General features: G+C 45.8%; 2 protein-coding genes across 2 annotated transcripts in view; one reads left to right on the plus strand and one right to left on the minus strand.

Annotated features, from left to right (window-relative positions):
* Positions 1-871: 871 nt before the first annotated feature.
* LOC134466708 (citrate synthase, mitochondrial) lies at positions 872-19,307 on the plus strand. Its single transcript, XM_063220565.1, has 11 exons — positions 872-1,036; positions 3,803-3,850; positions 4,267-4,374; positions 4,560-4,625; positions 5,326-5,457; positions 5,985-6,173; positions 6,525-6,724; positions 7,441-7,570; positions 9,078-9,179; positions 9,726-9,935; positions 17,048-19,307. The coding sequence occupies exons 1-11, from the start codon at positions 986-988 to the stop codon at positions 17,216-17,218; spliced, it is 1,407 nt and encodes a 468-aa protein (XP_063076635.1). The 5' UTR covers positions 872-985; the 3' UTR covers positions 17,219-19,307.
* Positions 19,308-19,942: 635 nt separating this feature from the next.
* LOC134466698 (cyclin-dependent kinase 16-like) overlaps positions 19,943-22,152 on the minus strand; it is a 26,183-nt gene continuing 23,973 nt past the window's right edge. The window contains exon 16 of the mRNA XM_063220553.1: positions 19,943-22,152. This exon is cut by the window's right edge and continues 375 nt beyond it. The gene's annotated coding sequence lies outside the window, so the exon portion shown is untranslated.

A 22,152-nucleotide genomic window follows, 5' to 3' on the forward strand; every position in this document is an offset into this window, starting at 1 on the left:
GTGTGTGTGTGTGTGTGTGTGTGTGTGTGTGTGTGTGTGTGTGTGTGTGTGTGTGTGTGTGTGTGTGTGTGTGTGTGTGTGTGTGTGTGTGTGTGTGTGTGTGTGTGTGTGTGTGCACATTAATAGAACACAGAAGTTGAGGCAAAAATGTTCTGGTTTCTTGTTCTCTGTCATTTTTTTTTTTTAAATGATAATATGCGCACATATACATATTCAGTCCTCTAATTTTACTCTATGAATTTAATTAACAATATAATGTAATATGTTGCACTTAGCCTATGAAACTTAACCCTACACCTAGCACAGTGCAGATGAGATTGTGTAAGCCTACTGTTCCACATGTTACAATGTATCTAATGTATGTAACAGGAACACAGAATGTAACCATGTTATTTTCAGTGTAACTGTGCAAGAGTTTCAATGTATCAAGTTTTTCTTTTCTTAGAGGGTGTGATTTCACTGAATGGATGAACTATACAGCGTCAACACAGCGTCATCGGCTACTAAAAAGAAGTATCTGACGTTGCTACCGGGCATTGTAAATATTATGAATCGTTTAGTGCGCCATAAAAAATAGGTAATTTTTGTAAGAACAATAAATGGGGCTGCAGCAAAAACCACATTGACAGGCAGGAGAACAAACGAGCACTTCCTCTGTGTAGCACATGGGGTGATAACCAATCAAAGTTTCCAACTGAGAAATCTATCCAATCAATTTACTACGTGAACTTGTCTGACCACTGGCAGAGCCATTGATAAACTATTACACTTTCCTATTCATGACTCTGACCACTGGCATTGCTGTGCGTCACTGACATGAGCGCTGTCGCCACACCTACTTTGTCCTCTCAAGGCCCTCTAATTTTTTCAACCTTCACTTGGTCCGAGGCGTCCGTGCGGGGGCACCTTCATACACTTTCCACGGTGCAGCAGGCATCGGCTTTTAAAATCAAACAGTACATTAACTTGTCAACCTACTTCCATCATGTCGCTTCTGTCAATCAGCAGGTTAGCGCCAAGGCTTCTTAATTCAACGGTAAGATGATAAGACACAACTGCTTTTTGAGCCAAACTTGACAGGTTTTTAGCCGGCTAGCTACCTCTTGTAGCCAAAGTTAGCTTAGCAAAGTTCATCTTGCAATGAAAAGTAAGGGGACGCTGTGCCTGTACAGCTGAGGATCTTCTTGCTAAATATGTGCACGAATAATATTGTTCCTTCAGGTGTAACTTCAGAGTAACCTGGTGGTGGTCGTCTACCGAGTCTTCCAGTATGATAGCTGTGAACTTCTTGCGACCATGAAAGTTGTCGCAGAGTTGTCAGTCACTGTCCGGTTCCCTTGAGTGTCCTTGCCAGGGAACAAATCATTTAGAGTGCTATGCGTTAAGATAAATCAAATCAGTCTGTGTCTAGTCAGCTGCTTGAAACTTGGAACGATTTAGAGTAGGAAGTTGATTGTCAGTTGATGATCATTGTGTTTTGCCAACATAGATGACTAAATTACTGTGAATTAGCAGAGGTGGTGATCCTTCGTCAAACCTTCAAGCTGTCTGGAACTAGTTCTAGTACTTGTAGCAAGTAAAGCTAGCTAATGTGCCCAACCTACTGTGGTTGGCAGTACAGTGGCTGCTAGATCACTTCATATCAAAATACAGAGCTAGTAGTTATTAGTTCTAGCGGGCGTGAAGACCAGTGGGACAACTTTGGCCAGAAACCAAAACTTGTCTGGTTTGAGGTTTTAGCTGCTGTGATTATGGCGACCATCTGTGCGCAATTTGAGCGGCCCGGTATGTCCTTATTCGGTGCGTATACGTGCCATAGACCCAACATTGAATTGACGTACAATAAACTCAGTTTAAAGTAATCTGTCGCATTGCCCAGCCTGTGATCCGTATCCTAATGGCTAACTGACCAAAGATCAGTCCACCATTGATGTATCATGGTGTCCCATATTCAGCTACTACACACGGTTTGTTCTTTCACGTTCCAGGCATATTATTTTGCCTCCTACAATGACTTTCAATGTGAACAACACAGCCATGGAGAGGTTGTTCAGACTATCTTGTGCTTGTGCTCTCATTTCAAAGGAGCAGTTCAGAGATTTACTTGCAGTGAAAAAAAAAAATCAAGCCAACCTCACAAGGGAAAGTGGTGCTGTGTTCATTTTTGATGGGCACAGGTGGACTGATATTCTGGACAGCTCTGTCTCCTTGAAAGTGGCACTCACCATCCTGGCACATGTTGGGGTTTGATGCGCAATATGAGAAGGATGTATGAGTTTTATAAAGGCCCACGGCAAAGGCAGAATTGGGCATCGGATGAAGTTCGCGAATGTCTTGTTCGCCTTAACAAATTGGGTTTCATAATTACAAGAATCTTAATGTTACATCAGAGAAAACCTGTCTATCCCGACCTTCAGGTTGAAACCGGAAAGAAGCCAAAATCTTGTTTCCATGTTGTCTTGTCCCGAGGGCAGCCTAAGTGTCCATCAGTTGTGTTTCAGTCTGCCGTAGTAAAAACTAGTGTCTGAGCTATTTTGGCTGTAGGATACGAACAACAAAACCATAGTGAAATACTGCATTGTAAACTGTGGGAGCTCCATTAAAGGGGTTATGATTTGAGGGTGCTTGTGCTAAAACACCTGACCTGCCGCCTTGACTCTTACAGTTAGAATGTGTAGTGGAGCGTTCTAAGCCTAACATGAATACACAATGTTACCTTGAGTGTATGATTGATTTTTAAGTGTAATTGCACAGGCTTACATGCTACAGGCATGTTTAGAAGACAGTGTTACTAACCAATGCTCTCTTTGGGTGTGTTCATTCGCTCTGCTATTGGCCAACACACATTTTAACCTGAAATCCTTAAATCATCAGTGGAATATTTGCAAATTATAATTGTTGCCGAGCAGCGTTGCCCAAACATGTGGTCCATGAGTCATCACCTGCTGGAATCACTGTTGAGATCTGTGTGGAGTAGTTTCAGTGCGTTTCAAGATTGGCAATGCCACAGCGAGCGTGCCCAGTCTTGGAATTGTCTTGGAAATGTAGACTGGTATTCGCCTCATGGTGCTGTGACCCAGTGGTTTAATATGGTCGTGCATTTTTATTCTTTGCCATTTTAACATAAGCTGTCAATGTACTACGCTGCTCTGCCAAAAACACCACTGGTCTGAATACAGTATTCAGCAGAAATGGGAGGTCTAGATTCACCAGTCTGTTTTCAGAAGTGTCTAAGTCCACAGGGTCTACATCAAAGAAGATGAGCGTTCCATGCACAGTTTGCCATATGTTGACTGAGTCTTCGTAGAGCACACAAATATGGAGTGGTTTCAAAATATGAATTCCAATATGCTGACTCCCATCCTCTGTCTGTGCTTGTGGCCTAGCGTTTCACCAACGACCCAAACGACTGAGTTTCCTGCTCTCACTCTAGCCACAAGAACTTTTGGGGGACTATTCTTCATTCACCATCCCGTTTGCAAATGAGAACATGACATTAGAATTGAGCTATTGCAAGATATTAAAATACAATTCTATTGTCAGTGACGTCATCACAAGGTCACAAGGAGGCAAGTGAGCAAGGTTTGACGGGAGTCCACATATTGGAATCCACCCATAAAGATCCAAGGTTTTACAGGAAGACCGAGAAGACCTAATGTCTAAGGTTGATTAGATAGTACAACAGACCCAATTTTGTTTGTACTCTGCACAGGCTTTTTGTTTGTAGTATTAAATGTGTGCGTCTTGGGTTTATTTTTTTTGCAAAGGAATGGAAACTAATGGCATTTGTGTTTCTTTGCAGAATGCATCTGTTCTTGTTGCAGCTAGACATGCCAGTGCATCATCAACAGTAAGTAGACTGTAACATTCAAATACATTACATTGTATTACATCAAAATACATCGTTCTGTTGGAATCTCAGTCTCAAGTCCATTTCATGAATTCTGCTGTAGAATTCCATGACATTTAATGCAACACTACGCATCATTTCTGAGTTAAAGAACATACCTCTTCCGGTGGTAAATGGTTAAGTACTTCATTAAAGAGCAAATGAATATTCTGTCAACTGCCCTAGTGGTGTGTATGGATAAAAACAAAACATGTTGTGTGCTTGAACGAAGAGGGTGGATGGGGTTCGCCTGGTTACATACTAGAAGACCAAGCAAATTAGCAAGTGTGGCATCAACACCCTCATGAATTGAAAATTCGCCTTGTCTGTCTCGGAGAGAATTGACAAAATACATCTCCTTTCTCTTCCTTTTGTAGAACCTTAAAGATGTACTTGTAGACCTTGTTCCCAAAGAGCAGTCGCGGATCAAGAACTTCAAGCAACAGTATGGCAAGACTAACCTCGGCCAGATCACTGTTGATATGGTGAGAGCCTCTCCTCAAACAGACCAGACAGGAACTGACTCGTCATATGTAAAGTGGCATGGGTGCTTGTATGGCATTTACAGGCATATAACAATTATAAGCTGTGTTCAATTTATTATTCAGCACCGTTCAAGATATCCATTCATTTATCTGTGAAGTGTGTGTGTGTGTGTCTCTTGTCATAGATGTATGGAGGGATGCGAGGCATGAAGGGCTTGGTCTACGAGACCTCCGTGCTGGACCCGGATGAGGTGAGTGGTGGTCAGCAGTTAGGGCACTTACAACTAAGGTGCTGTTTCCCCGTTGCTGGATATTTTTGTAAGCTCGTCTGTTTTGGCCTGTTTGTTTTCACGGATATGGAGCCGCATATCAAAAATCCGTATTTTAAAATATACAATTTAGGGGGCTAAAGCGCACCTGTTACAATGGTGTTTTACCTGGTGGGGTTGGTGTTGGTGGGGTACCTCTTTCATGGAGGGGGATTGAGGGGTACTGCTTAATTACTCCCCCACCAACCTGGCGGGCCGGGAGTCGAACAGGCAACCTTTGGGCTGTAAGTCTGACGCCCTAACCGCTTACCCATGATTTAAGCATACACTTTGCACAGGCATATGGGTCTGTTCTGATCACTGTTATTCAGGGTGTGTATCCTGGGCCGGGTTCTCTGTGAGCTGTGTAGTTGAGTACCAGCTGTCCCAATATCTGCTCCATCAGTCACCTGGGTTGATGAGCTTTGATAGAGGTCAACACTCTGATTGCCTCTCCTCTTTTTTGTATAAACTGTGTGCAGGCTAGTGGGTGTGTTGTATGGAGGGTGTGTGTTCTGGGGATGGGGGTGCTCCAAGCTGGGCTAGCTCGGTGCATCAACAAATTATGTTGGCAGGCAGCTGCTCTGGTCGAGATGCTTTGATTGAGGTCACCTCTGATTTGCTCTCCTCCTTATCTCGGCAGGGTATCCGTTTCCGTGGTTACAGCATCCCTGAGTGCCAGGAGCTGCTGCCCAAAGCGGCCGGTGGGGAGGAGCCTCTGCCTGAGGGACTCTTCTGGCTGCTCGTCACCGGACAGGTGCCCACTCAGGAGCAGGTAAGCAGAACAAGCCTAGATGAGGGTCCAATCAGGAGCAGGTAAGCAGAACTAGCCTAGATGAGGGTCCAATCGGGAACAAGCACACTCGACGGCCAGATACAAACTCTGGCCTGTTCAAGATGCATGGAAGGTTGCTAAGGGAGGGTTTCTTCTAAACCATGTGAACAAGTGTGTCTTGCCTAAAGGGACACCATAGTAGCTTGATATATTTTCGTAGTCTGTATTTTAAGTAGTGTGTAATGTTTCAATAGATTGGTCAATAGATAACTTCATCCCACACACTTCCTGCCTAGAAGACACACACAGACACACAAACAACTCATATGTCCTCACCGTGTTGTTGTTTGCCAGCTCAAATGGCCTGGCTGTCTGAGGGAGTGGGTGAAGCGTGTGCGTGTGTGCGCGCGTGCGTGTGCGTGTGCGTGTGTGTGTGGTGATAGGTGGCCTGGCTGTCTAAGGGAGTGGATGAAGCATGCGGCTCTTAATACTTTGTGTGTAATAATGTGTGTGTGTACGTGTCTTAGGTGGCCTGGCTGTCTAAGGAGTGGGCCAAGCGTGCCGCCCTGCCCTCCCACGTGGTGACCATGCTGGACAACTTCCCCACCAACCTGCACCCCATGTCCCAGTTCAGCGCCGCCATCACCGCCCTCAACAGCGAGAGCAGCTTCGCCCGCGCCTATTCCGAGGGCGTCAACAAGGCCAAGTACTGGGAGGTAGGTGTCTGTTGTGGGTAGCTTTTGACCTGCCTGGAATAGATAACGGATCTAATAGCGGATCTAATGTTGCGTAGACCTTCCCTGCACACACGTAGTAGGACAATACAAATACAAACTACAAAAAGTTTACAATTTGGGGGCATTGTGGCGCAGCCCGCTAAGCCCCCCACAATTGGGCTTACATTGCCCACGGGGACCCTGGTTCGAGTCCGGCCGGAGTCATTTCCGGGCCCTGCCCCATCTCTCTGTCCCAATAATTTCCTGTCTAGTCATAAAGCCCAAAAAGCCCCAAAAAATCTTTTAAAAAACAGTTAATAGTTTATGTCCCTCTTTTTGATCCCCTGGTAGTTTGTGTATGAGGACTCGATGGACCTGATTGCCAAGCTGCCGTGTGTGGCTGCTAAGATCTACCGTAACCTGTACCGTGAGGGCAGCAGCATCGGGGCCATAGACTCCGACCTGGACTGGTCACACAACTTCACCAACATGCTGGGATACACCGACGCCCAGTTCGTTGAGCTCATGCGCCTCTACCTCACCATCCACAGGTCAGTACACACACAAACACACACTGAATTGGGTCCTTATTACATTGCATGTTTTGGGCTGGGGGGCCCTTTCAGACGATTATGTCCTGGGCCCGGCCAAAGCTGTCAGCGTCCTTGCTCATGCCTGTTTACCTCACCATCCACCGGTTAACGCATACACACACACACACGCGCGCACACACGTGTATATAAGCATATCAACCACCCGAAGATCAGTCGGCCACTGTGGTGACATACCTTGGCTCAAAAATACCCAATCATGATTTGGTCGTCTTCAGACAAACTGGCATGGAGTCAGTCAATGCCATTGTCAAACTAGATTTCCCCTCAGACAGCCATCAAATTGGTGGGCAGCTGGAGGAAATCTTATTGAGATATGGGTGAAGAGGCATGGCAGGGAGAGACCAGACAGCTGCTCTCCAGTGCGCTGCCAGCTCGCCGGCTAATCCTGTCTGATCTCATTGGGATGCTTTATCTGCCTTCTTCAGACACACACAGGTGCACATACGGGCAAAAACACACACACACAGACCTGTCACACACAGTAATGGAAGGACGATTGCAGAGCAAGTCGGACGTGGATCTTTACATTTTATTTAGAAAGGTGCAAGACTAGCATTTCATCAGTTTTTGTATTGGTAGCCGACACAACAGTTTGTTTCATGGTTTCTTATGTTGTCTCTGTGTGTGTGTGTGTTTCTCTCTCTCTCCCCCAGTGACCACGAGGGTGGCAACGTGAGTGCCCACACCAGTCACTTGGTGGGCAGTGCCCTCTCTGACCCCTACCTGTCCTTCAGTGCCGCCATGAACGGCCTCGCCGGACCTCTGCACGGTCTGGCCAATCAGGTACGTCATCTGGTGATGGTGGAGGAAAATCCTCTCAGTCACAGTCCTCAGGAGCCGCATGTCAATCCTGCTGTCTCTGTAATTGGAGGGCACTAGGGGTGTAAATAATAATTTATATGTATCAATACGATCGTCTGCCGTAGGATCGATGGATAATATCGCACCGTATGGTATCGTGGGGCATTCTTAAGTATCGAAAATAATCAAATCGCTGGCCCGAGCCCAATGCCTTAGATTTTAATTGTGCAACATAATAGAAGTGGAAAAGTAATTCGAAAAAAATTAATTGAACCGAATCGTATCTTATTGTGGGGCATTCTGAAGTATCGAAAATATTCAAATTGCTGCCTTAAGAAATCGATGTCGAATCATCTCGTCATGGAACATTTGTTACAACCCTAGAGGGTATTACCTTTTCTGTTAACATTAATTAGTACGCTAGTACAACAGCATCCTGCCCTAGCCCTGCCATTTCTATGCCCTCAGTCCACTCGAAGATGCTGGAGTGGTGTTCTCCGCTCCTCCGGCCGCACATGCGTTTGTGCTTGCCTGTCAACCACAGATTTTGATTTGCGCAATCCTTTTGAATGGGTGGATGGATTTCATTTCATTGGTTTAATGAATTAATGTATTTGCAAAGTAAGAGACTAGGGGGATGTGTGAGAGGAGGCACGCCATGTGGTGGTGTGAAGCAGGAAGTTGTTGCATTAAGCCCTCGGCACGCTGGCTGCGAGCGGCAAATTACGCGAGTCAGCACGAGCAACCGACTGCACATGCTTGCTTTAAAAGCAGTAGACCAACACGCAAAATACTGGCGGTGTCATCCAGGGGGCAGAGAGCACAACATTGCGATAAGGAAATTGGGAACACAGACTGTAAACAAAACAAAATAAGGACTCGCTGGGCAAGGAGACGATACTGCTACTTCTATATTTGCACGCTCCTTTGTCAATGTGCAACGGGGAAATATGATGGCAAATCGAATGTTTGTAATTTCGGACAAGCCCGAGATGGTCTTGAAAAGTTGTTGCCATCGTTGTTTTCCCCAGACGCGCTCGTATGGAACTGTACAGTCTTTCTTGCGATCGCCCCCAGCGAGTTTAAAGATATTGCACCTAACGCACTTGTTTGGTTGCAGTATCTAACGTACGTAAAATTGACATGAATTGCGCAAGTTAACGCGTTCATGAACGAATCGTTCACGCGCTCGCGTATCCTACAGCAAGCATACCGTGAGCCTTAGTATTGTGCTATGGAGGAGTGGAAGATTACATTAGGACCCCGTTTCTCAACAGTTAGCAACTTACTTGGTTGCAATGCAGTTTCCCATAGGCAACTTACTAAGTTACTAGTTAGCAACGCCACTGTTGAGAAACCGGGTCCTGGATTGTTAAGTCTTTGTCAACAAAGGGTGTGATCTCCATTGTTTAGATCCCTGAATAGCACAGTAAAAAAATGGCACCTTCACCTGGCGAAAAGCTGAAAGTGTGCGTGTGTCACCCTGCAGGAGGTGCTGGTGTGGCTGACGGCGCTGCAGAAGGAGATGGGAGGAGAGGTGTCTGACGAGAAGATGAGGGACTACATCTGGAACACACTCAAGTCTGGAAGGGTGAGTTCAACACTCGCTCACACACACACACACACACACACACACACACACACACACAGTCAAGTTTGAAAGGGTGGGTTCAACACACGTACACACACACACACTGCAGCCTGAAAGGGCGAGTCTTGGCAAGTTGAATCCTCACATGCCACCTGCCAAGGCAGAGTGTAGGTAGTGCCAGACAAGACGCGTTCTCAAAATAGCACTGCCTATTGCAGATTGGAATGACTGGAAGTACCAGTAAAATGTGGTGCAGTGAAGTCAGAAATTCAATTCAGATTTTGATTATAAGGGGGGGGAAAGCAATGCAATTTACTTGAATCAATGTAATGGCGGATGTGTAAATGTTTTTTGAATTCTTAACCTAAGACTAATAAGGAACTTGTACAGACTTGAATGAATGCAAGCTCAATAGTGGGTGTTACCCTGTCTGTCCTCATCTGTCATTGGTCTCTCTTTCTCTTTCTCTCTCTCTCTTTCTCTCTCTTTCTCTCTCTTTCTCTCTCTTTCTCTCTATCTCTCTTCCTCTCCCTCTCTCTCGCTCAGGTGGTGCCAGGTTATGGGCACGCCGTGCTGAGGAAGACAGACCCGCGCTACACGTGCCAGCGCGAGTTTGCCCTGAAGCACCTGCCCAACGACCCCATGTTCAAGCTGGTGGCACAGCTCTACAAGATCGTGCCCAACGTGCTGCTGGAGCAGGGCAAGGCCAAGAACCCCTGGCCCAACGTGGACGCACACAGCGGAGTACTCCTGCAGGTGAGGAACACTAACGAGCCTTAATTAGTGAATTAGGTAATCAATAACCTTCAGGTCAGCCAAACTACTGCACTGTGCAGTTTAGCCTGTACTAGTGGTAACAGTAATTGATGTCAACATCTCCCCCCTGTTGTTATTGTCCTCTTTCATGCAGCACTATGGCATAACAGAGATTAAGTGCTTCACGGTGCTGTTCAGCCTGTACTCAGTTGTATCGTTAGCTGCTGCTGACATCTCTAGGTCTCCCTCCTCTGTGTCCTGCAGTACTACGGCATTTCAGAGATGAACTTGTACCCGTACTGAGTGTATCGTTAGCTGCTGCAAACATCTATCTTCCTCCTCTGTGTCCTGCAGTACTACAGCCAGTGCTTAATTTGTAAACCAGCAGGTAACGGAACGCAAAGTAGACTTAAAGACACGTCGATGACGACATGGACTGAGGTCCCGGAACGCACACCAAAAAAAAAAAAAAAAGGCACTTCTACAGCTGTTACACATACACATTGCACATACAAGCGTCATTTCAAACAACATCACTTTAATAAATGACATAAGATTGCGTTACCAGAAACGAGCGCTACATGAAGTGAGTGTGCGCGCGCTGTGCGTGCGTGTGTGTGTGTGGTGCGTGTGTGTGTGTGTGTGTTACGGACAACAAATGCAAATGACTCACCATTTAGCTGCTCATAACATTCCACATCACCAGCATGTCAGGATTCTCCTCCCTCTCTCTGTTGCGCGTTTTACTGCGTGCGTCTGTCGCGTTTCTGTGTCCCTTGGAAACCCACGATCTGACGTAAGGGACAGGGTTGAATTTATCCAGTGGTGGTCCAACAAGATTCAGGAACAGCAAAGATGATATGGTGGGTATGAGCAGAGAGCCACGATGGGGAGTGCATATCAGATTCATTTGAGAAAAGCCACGCTCACATTCAGCACTTGCAATGGGAATACTGTTGACAGCAACAAGTAATTCCCTCAGTTCATCGGGCATGTCGTTTCCATCCGAGTCCCTGTATGCCCTGTAGGCCCGTAGGACAGCGCGTGGGTTTGTGATGTTGAAGCGTTGGCACAGTGACTCAACCTCAGTCTCTCCATACAACGCATCTGCTCCATCAGGCCAATACTGTGCGTAAAGTACCTTCAACTCCTCAATGAATTTGTTATATCCAGTTTTGTCTGGCACGCGACCTCCTTGCGATAGCATGCGCTCCTCCAGGTTTTTGGCCACAGTTAAGAAAAACTGCTTGTGGTCGAGTGATTTGTCACTTGGCTTTCCTCCATTCAGTGTGACACCTTGGAATGAGTTTTCAACGATCCCCCTTTGGCTCAGTTCAGTGTAGCGCCCTGGCCGTTCTGACATTGCCTCGAATACTCTGATTTCACGTGAAATTGTCTTGTGTGCTGAAATGATGGTGACGTCTCTTTTTTGAAGCTCAACTGAAAGCTCAGACAATTCTTGTAGTGCATCGCACATAATGCCTAAATTGTTCACAAAGGCATGTGAAGACAGGCGCATAGCAAGCCCGCTGTATGTGCGCCTTGTGATGCCATCACGAGAGGGGTCGTCGGATGCCGTTTGGAAATGCTTGTAAAGTGCTGGGTAATTCTTCCACACAGCGTCAACTGCTCTAAAACTTCAGGCCACCCACCTGGTATCTAGAATTCGAACTATTTTGCATAGTTGTACATCGAGGCTCTCCGCAGCCATTCTCAGTTCCAATCGTTTTTTGTTGGATGTGCTATACATTCATACAGCTTGTCCATCAGACTTTTAAAGTGGTTTACGGCGCCCATCTCTTTCACTACGTCGGCAACCGCAAGCTCAAGTCTGTGGGCTGAGCAGTGCCACAGAGTGATGTTGGGGAACATTGCCTGGAGCCGACTCGCCACTCCACTTTTACGCCCCAACATAACGGACGCACCATCACAAGTTACCCCAATGAGGGTTTTAGACAGAAATTCCTGGGTGAAATGAAGACGCTCCAGGGCAGTCAGCAGTGCATGGACAATACCGTGGGCAGTTAGATCATCTAGCTCAACAAGCTCAGTAAAAATGTTGGTGGGTTTGTCCATGTCGGGCAACTGAGCACGAATATAAATGATTAAACAGCTCTTACTCAAGCTAGTTGACTCGTCCAACATTAAACTGAGTTTAGGTGCGCACACAACTATTTGTTCGAATAGCTTTCTTTTCATTTCTTCTGAAATGTGTTTTTGAATGTTACTACATGCCACGTTCGAGTGCAAAATCCTCCCCATGTCCAGTCCATTTAATTCTTGACAATCAATCTCGTGCTCAAAGCCATATGCGGGACGGTGACGTTTAGCCTCCTTGTATGCTGTGCGAAATACACGAGCGGTGGTGGTAATTTGTTCGGACAGGCTGTTCATTACACACTGGCCCATACTGTCTACTCTGGCTTTCTCCAGAATGTTTGCGGCTGCCAGGTGAGCTTTAGTACGGGCATGTTCGAATACTTTTTTCCGGAGTGCGCGTTGCTGTTTTTTGATATCCAAAGCCGATGATGACACTGTACTGGACACCCACTCTTTGGCAAGTTTCAGCCCCCCAGTCTTAAGTGGCCCCAATGTCCCCACTTTTTGACAGGTTGTGCAGCCTAAACCTAAACTCCCCATAACCAGCAGGGTTGTATGACTGTTTGATTTTAAACTGCTCTGGCGTCCAAATATGTGAGCATCCTCCCTTCCCGGATCTCTCGCTTGCCCCATCCTGCTCTCCTCGCTGTCCCCCGCTCTCCTCTCCTGAACCCCTCCACGCTAACTGTCCCAGTTGTCACCTCTTGCTCCAGCTCGGTTGTTTCTTGCTGTGATGCTGTAGCACTGGTGGTGGTCGTCGTGGCTATGTCCTTCAACTGCATCTGGCTGGTTGTCCTGATCCGCGGCAGCTGTGTAGTCTGTATCAGCACCGGTCGTAGCTAGCTGCACCTGCACGCTAGAACTAGGAGCTGTTGAGGCAGTGGGAGAACTAGCCGTTCTACTTGCTTCGTCGATGCTAGCAGCGACGCTGCTGTCCCCATCGCCGGTTGCTTTGTAGCGTTTTGACTCCTCTCCCTCTTCCTTTTTCTTGAAAAATGAAGTTAAACTCATCTGTCGTTTAGACATTTTAAAAGTAAAACTTTTCACCTGCACAAGTTGATTGTCCCTCTCACTGACACACTGACCTCCGTCCGACCTGTATTTGCCGCCAGTATTAATTTTCCATTCTGTTCCTCTTGAGGCGTGGTTTGTATGTCAAGCGACCAGTAACATTGAATAGACATGAAGGTATGAAGATTTATTATAAAAACCTAATCCATCAATTTATTTTTGTACAATTTATGAATAGAAGTTATGGGCTACTACATTTAAAAACCTTTTAATAAAAAAAAATAAAAAAGAACTTTTTTTTTTTTAATCATTCACGAGAGGTGGGGGATCAGCCAAAATAAGTCCCGGAACACGGGGGGGTCAAAATGACGAGGTGGGGGATCCTGTTCCGGCATGTTCCGGCTCAAATTAAGCACTGCCTACAGCATGTTAGATATGAACTTGTACCTGTAGGCTACTCGCTTGTATCGTTAGCTGCTGTTAACATCTCCTGGTGTCTTCCTCCTCTGTCTCCTGCAGTACTACGACATGTTACGAACTTGTACCTGTAGGCTACTCTGTGGTATCGTTAGCTTCTGCTAACATCTCTGTGTCTTCTTCCTCTGTCTCCTGCAGTACTACGACATGTTACGAACAGTGCTTAATTTGTAAATCAGCAGGTAACGGAACGCAAAGTAGACTTAAAGACACGTCGATGACGACATGGACTGAGGTCCCGGAACGCACACCAAAAAAAAAAAAAAAAGGCACTTCTACAGCTGTTACACATACACATTGCACATACAAGCGTCATTTCAAACAACATCACTTTAATAAAATAAATGACATAAGATTGCGTTACCAGAAACGAGCGCTACATGAAGTGAGTGCGCGCGCTGTGCGTGCGTGTGTGTGTGTGTGTGTGTGTGTGTGTGTGTGTGTGTTACGGACAACAAATGCAAATTACTCACCATTTAGCTGCTCATAATATTCCACATCACCAGCATGTCAGGATTCTCCTCCCTCTCTCTGTTGCGCGTTTTACTGCGTGCGTCTGTCGCGTTTCTGTGTCCCTTGGAAACCCACGATCTGACGTAAGGGACAGGGTTGAATTTATCCAGTGGTGGTCCAACAAGATTCAGGAACAGCAAAGATGATATGGTGGGTATGAGCAGAGAGCCACGATGGGGAGTGCATATCAGATTCATTTGAGAAAAGCCACGCTCACATTCAGCACTTGCAATGGGAATACTGTTGACAGCAACAAGTAATTCCCTCAGTTCATCGGGCATGTCGTTTCCATCCGAGTCCCTGTATGCCCTGTAGGCCCGTAGGACAGCGCGTGGGTTTTGTGATGTTGAAGCGTTGGCACAGTGACTCAACCTCAGTCTCTCCATACAAACGCATCTGCTCCATCAGGCCAATACTGTGCGTAAAGTACCTTCAAACTCCTCAATGAATTTGTTATATCCATTTTGTCTGGCACGCGACCTCCTTGCGATAGCATGCGCTCTCCAGGTTTTTGGCCACAGTTAAGAAAACACTGCTTGTGGTCGAGTGATTTGTCACTTGGCTTTCCTCCATTCAGTTGTGACACCTTGGAAGGAGTTTTCAACGATCCCCCTTTGGCTCAGTTCAGTGTAGCGCCCTGGCCGTTCTGACATTGCCTCGAATACTCTGATTTCACGTGAAATTGTCTTGTGTGCTGAAATGATGGTGACGTCTCTTTTTTGAAGCTCAACTGAAAGCTCAGACAATTCTTGTAGTGCATCGCACAAAATGCCTAAATTGTTCACAAAGGCATGTGAAGACAGGCGCATAGCAAGCCCGCTGTATGTGCGCCTTGTGATGCCATCGCGAGAGGGGTCGTCGGATGCCGTTTGGAAATGTTTGTAAAAGTGCTGGGTAATTCTTCCACACAGCGTCGACTGTTCTAAAACTTGAGGCCACCCACCTGGTATCTAGAATTCGACCTATTTTGCATAGTTGTACATCGAGGCTCTCCGCAGCCGTTCTCAGTTCCAAATCGGTTTTTGTTGGATGTGCTATACAGTGCATACAGCTTGTCCATCAGACTTTTAAAGTGATTTACGGCGCCCATCTCTTTCACTACGTCGGCAACCGCGAGCTCAAGTCTGTGGGCTGAGCAGTGCCACAGAGTGATGTTGGGGAACATTGCCTGGAGCCGACTCGCCACTCCACTTTTACGCCCCAACATAACGGACGCACCATCACAAGTTACCCCAATGAGGGTTTTAGACAGAAATTCCTGGGTGAAATGAAGACGCTCCAGGGCAGTCAGCAGTGCATGGACAATACCGTGGGCAGTTAGATCATCTAGCTCGACAAGCTCAGTGAAAATATTGGTGGGTTTGTCCATGTCGGGCAACTGAGCACGAATATAAATGATTAAACAGCTCTTCTTACTCAAGCTAGTTGACTCGTCCAACATTTAACTGAGTTTAGGTGCGCACACACACTATTTGTTCGAATAGCTTTCTTTTCATTTCTTCTGAAATGTGTTTTTTGAATGTTACTACATGCCACGTTCGAGTGCAAAATCCTCCCCATGTCCAGTCCATTTAATTTCTTGACAATCATCTCGTGCTCAAAGCCATATGCGGGACGGTGACGTTTAGCCTCCTTGTATGCTGTGCGAAATACACGAGCGGTGGTGGTAATTTGTTCGGACAGGCTGTTCATTACACACTGGCCCATACTGTCTACTCTGGCTTTCTCCAGAATGTTTGCGGCTGCCAGGTGAGCTTTAGTACGGGCATGTTCGAATACTTTTTTCCGGAGTGCGCGTTGCTGTTTTTTGATATCCAAAGCCGATGATGACACTGTACTGGACACCCACTCTTTGGCAAGTTTCAGCCCCCCAGTCTTAAGTGGCCCCAATGTCCCCACTTTTTGACAGATTGTGCAGCCTAAACCTAAACTTCCCATAACCAGCCAGGGGTTGTATGACTGTTTGATTTTAAACTGCTCTGGCGTCCAAATATGTGAGCATCCTCCCTTCCCGGATCTCTCGCTTGCCCCATCCTGCTCTCCTCCGCTGTCCCCGCTCTCCTCTCCTGAACCCTCCACGCTAACTGTCCCAGTTGTCACCTCTTGCTCCAGCTCGGTTGTTTCTTGCTGTGATGCTGTAGCACTGGGTGGTCGTCGTGGCTTTGTCCTTCAACTGCATCTGGCTGGTTGTCCTGATCCGCGGCAGCTGTGTAGTCTGTATCAGCACCGGTCGTAGCTAGCTGCACCTGCACGCTAGAACTAGGAGCTGTTGAGGCGGTGGGAGAACTAGCCGTTCTACTTGCTTCGTGGATGCTAGCAGCGACGCTGCTGTCCCCATCGCCGGTTGCTTTGTAGCGTTTTGACTCCTCTCCCTCTTCCTTTTTCTTGAAAAATGAAGTTAAACTCATCTGTCGTTTAGACATTTTAAAAGTAAAACTTTTCACCTGCACAAGTTGATTGTCCCTCTCACTGACACACTGACCTCCGTCCGACCTGTATTTGCCGCCAGTATTAATTTTCCATTCTGTTCCTCTTGAGGCGTGGTTTGTATGTCAAGCGACCAGTAACATTGAATAGACATGAAGGTATGAAGATTTATTATAAAAACCTAATCCATCAATTTATTTTTGTACAATTTATGAATAGAAGTTATGGGCTACTACATTTAAAAACCTTTTAATAAAAAAAAATAAAAAAGAACTTTTTTTTTTTTAATCATTCACGAGAGGTGGGGGATCAGCCAAAATAAGTCCCGGAACACGGGGGGGTCAAAATGACGAGGTGGGGGATCCTGTTCCGGCATGTTCCGGCTCAAATTAAGCACTGGTTACGAACTTGTACCTGTAGGCTACTCGGTTGTATCGTTAGCTTCTGCTAACATCTCTGTGTCTTCCTCCTCTGTTTCCTGCAGTACTACAGCATGTTAGATATGAAGTTGTACCTGTAGGCTACTCGGTTGTATCGTTAGCTGCTGCTAACATCTCTGTGTCTTCCTCCTCTGTGTCCTGCAGTATTACGGCATGACGGAGATGAACTACTACACGGTGCTGTTCGGCGTGTCGCGGGCGCTGGGCGTGCTGGCGCAGCTCATCTGGAGCCGGGCGCTGGGCTTCCCCCTGGAGCGCCCCAAATCCATGAGCACCGACGGACTCATGAAGCTGGTGAAGGCCAGCTCTGGATGAAACTCATCCGGACTCTAAACATCTCTAAGGGATATATATATATATACACATACATACGGGGGTTTGGCCTTGGCCAGTATTTGGAGGAGGAGGACATGAGGGGGGGAACAAATACATACAAAAATATATACTGGGAAAAAAAACAAGAAAACGTACCAAAAACACCATGCACCCTTTGAAAGGGATTCTGAGAGACACTCTTGTTTCATCTGAAGAAGGGATCAGCTACCTTAGTGAGTGCCTGCCCCCCCCCACCCTGCATTCGACCTCTGACCTCACTGCAGATATTTATCACAGCTCGGGGCAAGGGCAGGTCTTGTCCACTGTATTCTCGTGATGTTTCACATCGTCGTCTCTCACTTGACTCCCCCACCTAACCTCCGAATGCTGGCGGTGTCCTTTGCTGAACCATAGTACCTTTTCTCTCCAGGTCTTGTTTATTTTGTTTCTGAAGCAGCTGGTGTGGTATGTATGATTTTCTTGAACAAAAAAAGTAAAAACGGTGGCACAGTTGGCAGCACAGGTCATAGCGCACAATAAGAGTGTTTGAGGTGTCTGATGGCATAACGTAATCTGTCCGTGTGTTTTTGCCGTTGAGTTACTGAATTTCAATGAAGCATTTTTTCAGTTGCAACATATGTTGCAGCTGGGCTTAGTTGTAACATGGAGGAAGGCTAGCTGCTAAGTAATATGATTCAACCATACAGAGTAGGAATATGAGTTTAAATCTAATTTAAATAATTAAAAATTCATCCTTAGCATACCTAACATACAAACAAGTTATTTTTCCATCCAAAAGTTAAATGTGTTTGTGTACATCGTCCGAATATTCCCTGAACACTCCAGCTCAGTGGAGTTTGAGGTCCGATCTCAGGCCATTACTGCAATACAGTCCTCTCCTCAAGTCACCACTAGCACATCAGCCTTCCCTCTCCACTATCTCCCTCACTACCAACAACATTCATCCTTGGATGGTCAAACCCTGGAACATTATAACGGTTGATTCTTTTCCCCTTTTTTGAACCACTGATTGTGCCCCTCTTCTCTAAGACCAGGACGGGGATCCTCATATACACCATGCGCTCGACCTCAGAGCAAGCCAGAGCTGATGTCAGCAACGGAGATTACTAGGATACATGATCTTTTGTATATGTTTTTGTTAAATTATTATTTAGTCTCTGTGTTACCCAACGAGAGCCCTTCAGAGACTTGCTAGAGCACTTGCCTTGGTTAAATGGCTTCCACAAGCATGGATGTACAGCCATAGTCTTTTCGCAAAGAATTTACGAACAGCCATGATGATGCACCGAAGAAGTAACGACAAATCTTGGGCACATGCATCATATTAGTTGCTAATGACAATAGCAAGATGGCGGAGGAATAGGGCCTAAGCTTCACCCTGCATGTTGTTTGGATGAATGGAAACCATATTTGTTGTGTGCACAGCTTGACTGTCAGTCCCCTGTACAGAAATGAGTAACTGCCTTGCTTGAGCAACTACTCTGTTAAGAAATGATAGTCATTGGTGCCTGGTATTGTTTTATATAGTAATTGGTGCACATCATACAGCTATGGATCCAGACCTCTTCTGCGTGACCATTTTACTGTGTTGTTGGGCCACAGGTTACTGGTGGGCTGTAGGGTTTCCGCTCCTCATCCACTGGTGGCTATACTGTATCCTCTGTACTCCATGTTGATGGTTCTGATTGGCTCTGAGGCTCTTGGCTGGTGTAGAAGAGGTGTCCTGTTTCTCTTGCAGCACTCCATAGCTACACCTTTGTCTGTCGTCAGCGCTCCCAAATTATTGTATTTACGTATATTTATTCCATGTATCTCAACTCGTACGTGGGTGTGTGTGTGTGGGAGAGTAATGTATGTTTGCGGGAGAGTGTGTGTGTGATGAATGTTTGCTATGTAGTTTTAGATGTAAATGTTGTGAGTAAATACGCAGAGCACGTGGCTGTGCTGGAGTGAAGTGACTGTTGTGACAGGTGGGGACACTAACTATGAGGAGGGGGTATAGCGACACACTCGGAACAGAGCAAATGTAACTGACATGGGGAAATAAAGTGTTTTTAGTAACAACTCATTTGCTTTTCTTTATTTCCAATCACACTTGTGGATACCATGGTGAGATTGAGGTGTTGATGAAATCTAGTTCAGATGAGATGTAGACGTTTCATCTTTCCTCCAAAGGCTTACAGAGGTGGCCTTATGATGGGGAATGTGGTGTGATACTGTATCTGGCACAGAAGGCAACTATTTGTCATTTAAAAAAAACTTAAATGTGTACCTTATATTGCTTCATGTGGTCCTTATTCAACTACAAATGGACACAAGGAGACAAATTCCAGATATGTTTATTTGTGTAGATTCCCTCATGAGACACAACACGGCTAAATGTGCCAGACAGACTGAGCTCTTCTCATCTCATGAAGACCATCTGGAGTGAAATGGGAAGGACGATATGCAAGGGTGGAAAGGGATGGACAACCAGTTTAGCAAGACAAAGAAATGTGGTGTTACATCGATGCTCAATAGGTAGGTCTGCTCCAGTGCCATTTGGAGAGCTCCTCTCACAGATGGGTTCTTTAGTTGGATCATGAAAAAAGGAAGACAAAGTTCTTTTTCAACCAATATTTCTGGAATCAATACCAAATGAATGGACCCCAATGGAGCACTGTGTCTGCTTATTTCTCCTGCAGCAGTAGCAAGCTCACCTGATCGTCATGGGCTTTAGTCAATAGGCATGTGTGTGTTATTGCCTGTGATGCGCAACCTGGATTCCTAAATGTACAATTCAGTGCTACATTTTACAACGTAACCTGGTTACCTGTCCAATTCAAGCAGGTGATGATTCAACCAGGCAAACTCCTTGTTGAATTACAGGTAAAACCAGGTAATATGTGGCAATGGATTATAAGAGTAATTTAACGAATCCAGGTTGCCCATCACTGATTATTGCAGTCTACTCCCCCCTTCATATACATAAAGCATGTACATACACCACAGAGTTGTGTGTCTTCATAACTAGGCCTATAATCTGACTCAAGTGAAGCTGTATGTTGAGAGATCTACACAACAAGAGTTTTGTTTCCAATGTAGCCATGTGTTTTTACCATGAAATCACAAAGCAATAATTGCAACCATTCAACAACCTAGGGTCAATGTTTCGTGATATATTTTTCAATAGTCAAATAGACTAACAAGAGACCACTTTTCTGTGAGGAAGCTAGCATGTTTCCACTCGCCCTGGCCCAAGTAGGCTGGGTGTGAAGAGACCAGGTTGAACTTTCAATGGGGTGTGTTGTACACATTTTGCATTCCGTGTGTCAACAGACAGCCAAGACTGTCCCACTATGCAGGTAATGCAGCCCAGCCCTCCTGCAGTTATTCCAGCTGTACTCTGACCGAAGGGCAAACATGAGGGTTAAAACTCTGTCAGGAAACTGCAAGACTGTGTGGTGTGTGTATATCCTATAACAGCATGTAGCTCTTCAATTATTCCCGGGCGGGAATAGCTACAAATCGCTAAAATATCTGATACTGTGGTGAGAATGTCCAGTATCAGAGTACCGTCTGAAATAGTGCTGCAGGTGGCTGAGTTGTAGTGGGAAGATGCCTCTGTGATGGAGGCTTGCCTTTGAGTAATCTGAGTGACATCATCCAAAGGTGAAGTCCAGAGAGATCAATACTGTGACACATCCTCTCTCTATCACTCTCACTCTCTCTGAGAGAGACCTGCTTTATCCTGTAAACCTGAGCCACAACTAATACAGTAATATCTAATACCAAAAATATGGGCAGGCAACAACAAAAGGCAACAGTTTATACATTTAAAGGGGAAGGTAAAGGAAATATACAGTAGTATTTAGTGTCTTTACTCTCTTAAGTAGTGTTCTCTGTTATTCATTTTTACACAAATGTGTATGTTGGCCACAGTATGCCATGGCAGACGTGAGTGTTTGTGTCGGTGCTTTCTCCCAATGCTAGCCTGCAAGGAGACAGTGCATTTGTGTATATCAGTAGACACAAAGAGTTAACAGGTCTGAATACACCAAACACACAGAAATGGCCATGTTGGGCTGTCAAAGACTTTGCACAAGCAGTGAATAGCAAGACTCAATACATCTGTAGATGTCCTAGTTTCTTGTATTGCTTTCTTTTTTTTAACTGGGCTAGGATTTGTCCGCATTCCCCCCTTGTTTTGGCTTCAATCCTTCTCTTTTGAGGTTTACATCTGTTTGGCTCATTGCCAAATATCATATCTGAATGGCCTTCACTGGGCTTTGTGAATCATCACCTCAGAGCATTCACAGTGTCCTATGCTCTTCTCTGTAGTGAGAGACACACAACGACAACGATAGCCAACGGTACGATTAGGCTCTGCCCCTGAGCAGTGAGCATGTTTAATGCAGAGTCTGTGTCATCATCATCATAGTGGTTTACAGGAGTCTTCAGTGAAACACATTCCTTTTTCACGCACACTGACAAACACTGTCCTTTTCCACCTGAAAGGTGAGGTGTGCGTGAGTGAGCGTATGATGTTGAGGCAATCCGAGTGAATTCACGGAAGAATAAGGTGCCAGAATAGTCATTTCCTGTGAAAGATGTACCACACACACGTTAAGGTTATCTTTTTCTGTGTTGGCCAGACCGAGTAAGCCCATCCATTATTTTAAAGGAAGCACAACCTTGATGTATGTCTCTATCTGATGAACAGGTTGCCGATGAAATGCCACCTTGAGCCACACACTTCCTCGGCCACTTACACTAACACAGGTCAATGCAGTGGGTGAGTGTGTGTGTGTGTATGTGTGCGTATGTGTGGGTGTGTATGTACTATACACTACCTCTACCTCTACCGCATGCATGCTGAGATGTGATGTGATGCATTGAGCAGATAACAGCTTCTTGTAGCAATCGTGTAGAGC

This window comes from Engraulis encrasicolus, chromosome 2 (genome assembly GCF_034702125.1).
Source record: "Engraulis encrasicolus isolate BLACKSEA-1 chromosome 2, IST_EnEncr_1.0, whole genome shotgun sequence".
Taxonomy (NCBI): Eukaryota; Metazoa; Chordata; class Actinopteri; order Clupeiformes; family Engraulidae; genus Engraulis; species Engraulis encrasicolus.

Coding starts and splice junctions, on each gene's coding strand:
- LOC134466708 (XM_063220565.1), top strand. CDS start 986: ATGTCGCTTCTGTCAATCAGCAGGTTAGCGCCAAGGCTTCTTAATTCA. Junction 4,375..4,559: donor GCCAGATCACTGTTGATATG/GTGAGAGCCTCT, acceptor CTCTTGTCATAG/ATGTATGGAGGGATGCGAGG. Junction 9,180..9,725: donor ACACACTCAAGTCTGGAAGG/GTGAGTTCAACA, acceptor TCTCTCGCTCAG/GTGGTGCCAGGTTATGGGCA.